The sequence below is a fragment of the Eublepharis macularius genome, chromosome 10, assembly GCF_028583425.1.
Source record: "Eublepharis macularius isolate TG4126 chromosome 10, MPM_Emac_v1.0, whole genome shotgun sequence".
Classification (NCBI taxonomy): Eukaryota; Metazoa; Chordata; class Lepidosauria; order Squamata; family Eublepharidae; genus Eublepharis; species Eublepharis macularius.
The window spans coordinates 6,041,386-6,046,268 of record NC_072799.1 but is presented as its reverse complement, the minus strand read 5'-3'; the positions used below and the strand labels follow the sequence as shown (position 1 = coordinate 6,046,268).

General features: G+C 45.2%; 1 protein-coding gene across 1 annotated transcript; it reads right to left on the bottom strand.

Moving 5' to 3' along the window:
• Positions 1-683: 683 nt before the first annotated feature.
• On the bottom strand, positions 684-4,051 carry LOC129337009 (neurophysin 1-like). The gene is made up of 3 exons (XM_054990454.1): positions 3,932-4,051; positions 1,961-2,165; positions 684-715 (listed from the first exon to the last, which is right to left on the bottom strand). The coding sequence occupies exons 1-3, from the start codon at positions 4,049-4,051 to the stop codon at positions 684-686; spliced, it is 357 nt and encodes a 118-aa protein (XP_054846429.1).
• Positions 4,052-4,883: the final 832 nt, after the last annotated feature.

Genomic DNA, 4,883 nt, shown 5'->3' with positions numbered 1-4,883 from the left:
GCCACACTTTTATATGTAGATTGGCAACCTCTAAGTGGAACCTGGAGATCTTTGAAAACTATAACTGGTCTTCAGACTACAAAGATCAGTTCTCCCGGAAAAAATGGCTGTGTTGGATGGTGGACTCTATGGCATTATACCCCGTTGATGTTCTTCTCCCCAAACCCGGCCCTGCCCAGATTTGATCCCTAAATCTCCAGGAATTTCCCATCCCAAAATTGGTAACCCTCCCTGCTAGGCAGGCAGGCAGGCATCTGAAGAAACCAGGTGAGAGATCAGGTGTTTCCTCCTTTTCCTTGGCGCGCTTTACACCGCTTGCTGAGTTTTTAATATATATTTTACTGTTTTAATGTGTGGTTTAAAAATGATTATCGGTTAGCCCTCTTGGGGTCTCTTTGAGTAAACAAAGCAGTATCTCTCCTCTCTGCCCTCCTCATTCCATTAATCAAATGAGCAATTACGGACACAAGAAACCAGTTAATCACTTTATTGCAAAGTCAAGAGACCACAAAGGAAAACATTCTTGTTTTTGCTGTATTACAACTTTAATTTTTGCATAAGCCGTTGGCTCTCCATGGACATATTTGACATGAATACATGCATCCCATCAGTGGGGCATTGCTGCCCGTTCACTGCCTAAAAGCGCGCTCCCCTTGACCTTGTTCCTTGATAAGGTCTCATTCTCAGTCGCACATCGAGTCCAACATACAGCCCTCTGAAACAGCAAGAAAACATGTTAAAGAAATAGCCATTGATGCATAGAATCATAGAATCATAGAGTGGAAAGGGGCCATACAGACCCTTTAGTCCAACCCCCTGCCCAATGCAGGATGAGCCTAAAGCATCTCTGACAATATTCATCCAGCCTCTTCTTGAAAACTGCCAGTGAGGGGGAGCTCACCACCTCCCTAGGCAGCTGATTCCACTTTTGAACTACTCTGACCGTGAAAAAGTTTTTCCTAATATCCAGCCCGTACCTTTTTGCATGTAATTTAAGCCCATTGCTTCGGGTCCTACCCTCTGCTGCCAACTGGAACAGCTCCTTGCCCTCCTCCAAATGACAGCCTTTCAAATATTTAAAGAGAGCAATCATGTCCCCCCTCAATCTCCTCTGCTCCAAACTAAACATTCCCAAGGCCCTCAGCCTTTCCTCGTAGGGCTCAGTCTCCAGACCCCTGATCATCCTCGTTGCTCTCCTCTGCACCCTCTCGATTTTGGCCACATCCTTTTTGAAGTGAGGCCTCACTGGAATGTGAAGCTCAGAAGAAGACATGCTATTCCCTGGGCTGAACTAACCATAGAGGCAAAATTGAAAACGAACTGAGATGCCAGAATTCCAAGGATACATGTTTAGGGACTTTTCTGTGCGACTTCAATTCAAATAACACACTTACTTTGGTTTACTACAAAATTTGTGTTTTTTGTTTTCAACTTTTAATGTTTCCTACCACTCAGATGGCAACAATGAACATGTGTGTGCTACGATAGCATAGACTGCAGCTGTTTACACCCCCCTCTCTCTGATCTTGGGTACATTTGTAATTTTGCTTGTGGAAAAATAAAGCATTTATACTTTCAATGTAATATCCGTGTAGGAAACTGTTCTGTGTGAAGCTCTCTTGAACTTCATGGCTAAGTCAATATAGTTTTCCTGTTCAAACCCCACATAGTAACATTCACAAGATGTTATTATTCATAGCAGGCTTAACAGCAGTTGGAACAGCACTGGTTTTCTGTACCTGCCTTCCTCTTCAGTTGGCAGAACCAAAGCATATTCATGCGAAACAACAAAAGAAAGAAAAGAAAACATAGATTATAAAAATGCATCTTTCTCAAAGTCATGCACAGCCCGTTTTACTGACAGATGTCATGAGTTAAATCATCAACGGCTAGCAAAAGAAATGGGATTACTGGTGGCTGAGTGGATGGTTAGGAGTGTGGCACCCTCGAATGGTCTCACCGTGGTTGCAGCAGATGCCTGATGAGGCACAGGTTCCCCCATTGCTTCCACATGGCTTCTTTCCAGACTCACAAGGGGTCGGGAGGAAGGTTTCTTCCTGGCATCTCAGCGTCTCTGCAGTGCCAAAGTAGCAGCCCAGCTCTTCTCCACAGCAGATGTTGGGTCCAAAGCAATGGCCTCTGTTTCTAGGCCCGCAGGAAATGCACTGCAGAGTAAAAAACAAAAAGGGGAGATGTACCCTTGTCAATCCATCTGTAATCATAGAACCATAGAACCATAGGGTTGGAAGGGACCTGTAGGGTCATCTAGTCCAACCCTCTGCACAATGCAGGAAATTCACAACTACCCCCCCTATTGCCCCCGTGACCCCCTGATCCATGCCCAGAGGATGGCAAAACACCTCCAGGATCCCTAGACAAATTGCCCTGGGGAAAATTGCTACCTGACTCCAAGGTAGCGAACGGCATTACCCTGGATATGTAAGACAACGACGATGATGATAATATTCAATTTATATACCACCCTTCAAGATGACTTAACACCCACTCAGAGCAGTTTACAAAGTACATCGTTATTATCCCCACAACAAAACACCCTGTGAGGTGGGTGGGGCTGAGAGAGCTCTGGAAGAGCTGTGACTGACCCAAGGTCACCCAGCTGGTTTCAAGTGGAGGAGTAAGGAATCAAACCCAGTTCTCCAGATTAGAGTCCGGCACTTTTAACCACTACACTAAACTGGCTCTTAATAATTACATAATTAATAATTAAAGCGGAATTTTTTAAATGGTTTCAGGGTTCATAAGACCCTTTGCCTCTTAGGGCATCTCTTTATGATAGTTTTCTGTTGGACACGCACTTGTTTGAATGCATTCCCTGCAATCACATGGCAGCTGAGGGGAACTGCTTCTTTAAAAAATGCAAACAGGCTTGGAATAGTGCTGTGGGGGGGAAGACTCTTGACCACGCCCGATGTGGTTTTCTCCCATGAAAACGGCATGGGGGAATTATTTTGCTGCTCCACGTGGAAAATCTGCACAAAGTGGTGGTGGAAAATGTGGTCAAGTCATAGCTGGCTTATGGTGACCCATGGTGGTGTTTTCGTGGCAAAAGACTAACAAAAGTGGTTTGTTGTTGCCTGCCTCTGCGACCCTGGTCTTCGTTGGAGGTCTCCCATCCAATTACTAACCAAGGCTGGTCCTGCTTAGCTTCTGAGATCTGACAAGATCTGGCTTACCTGGGCTATCCAGGGCAGGGCTGGCACGCAGTAGGAGAAGAGAAAAAGAAAAACAAAGTGGTATAGGAGGATAGTTTTATGGATGATTATAGATCCCAATGCATTTTGCTTAAAGCTTCATCAGGGGATCTGTAAAGCAGCAGCCACTCCAGCAGCCTTCATTTACCATAATATAAACTGCATTCTCAGAGGATATTCTCACAATTGCATGAGAAAGAGGAAATATTTAAAAAAGAACCTAGAACGCTATGGAAATTACAGTGCAGAGAAAGGCATGTTGCCTCCAGTTGGGTCTGAGGTGGGCATTTCGGCTATGGGGGCTTGGTGTGCTCCAAGAATGTTGGACCCAGAACAAACCCTAGTGCTTTCCTCCTCTTCCTCCCCTTGGTTTGCCGGCAGACCAACATCTTCACAGGAAGTGAGGGTGGTGGAGAGTGCCCTCAAGTCATAGCAGACTTATGGCAACCCCTGGTGGATTTTTCAAGGCAAGAGAATATTAGAGGTGGTTTGCCATTGGCTGCCTCAGCTCCCCTGGTCTTCGTTGGAGATCTCCCATCCAATTACTAACCAAGGCTGACCCTGCTTAGCTTCTGACATCTGACGAGATCAGGCTCACCTGGGCAATCTATGTCAGGATCTTCACAGGAAGATGCTAAGCCTTTTCCACCCGTTAGTCAAGCCCAAAGGTTGACCATCCCTGATGCAAACCCGTGGTCCTCAGTTCCCCCGCAACCTACCTTCCTGACTTCCACATCCAGGGTGGAACGCTTCCCGCCAATGGGGCAGTTCTGAATGTAGCAGGCCGAAGAGAGAGCCAGGAAGCAAAACATGCAGGCGGCCAGCGTGTTCGAAGACATGGTCCCGGGTGCCACCAGTTGCCTCTTTTGGGAGCAATGATGGAAAAGTCCTTCAGGGTTTTGCCTCTGTGGTCATCATGGGTATATATCCTGGTGGACAGGCCTGCTGAGCCATACCGTCATACGCGTCACTAATTTCTCTTAAAAAACTTAAGGTATTGCTTTTCACGCCACGGGGCCTCATCTAATAATCCAAGGTCGAGGATGTGAGGTCAGTGAGCGATGGGTGATTTTCTCTCTTATTTCCCCTCCAAACTTTACACAAGTCGTACAAAAGGCCAAGAATTCTTCTTAATTGAAAGTGTCTTTGATGTCACCAGAATCTGATGGGGAGAATATGAGCTCATTGGGCATTCCAGAAATTGGAATTAGAGGAGGATTTTTCTCTAGCTTCTCTCTCTATGTGTTATGTGCCATCAAGTCGCCTCCGACCTACGGCGACCCTTATGAACGAAAGACCTCCAAAACGTCCTATCATGAACAGACTTGCTCAGATCTTGCAAACTGGAAGACGAGGCTTCTTTTATTGAGTCAAGCCGTCTCTTTTTAGAGGCACTTATTTACTCATTTGCTTTAAAGACTAGCCCAAACGTATGCCTTTCTATTTCTATTGCTAGGCAAAGGGATTTTTGAGAAAACAGTGCGAGTTAAGTAGCTTCATACTCTCCAGATGTCTTGAAACCCTTCAGAAAGATATACAGGATCTCCATGGCCAACGGATTTATTTAAGATAATTTCTAAAAAAATAAGTTTTTATTTCATAATGGAAACCAAACCATATATGAAATTTATTTATTTACAGTTCGCCTTTCTCACTGAGACTCAAGGGGGA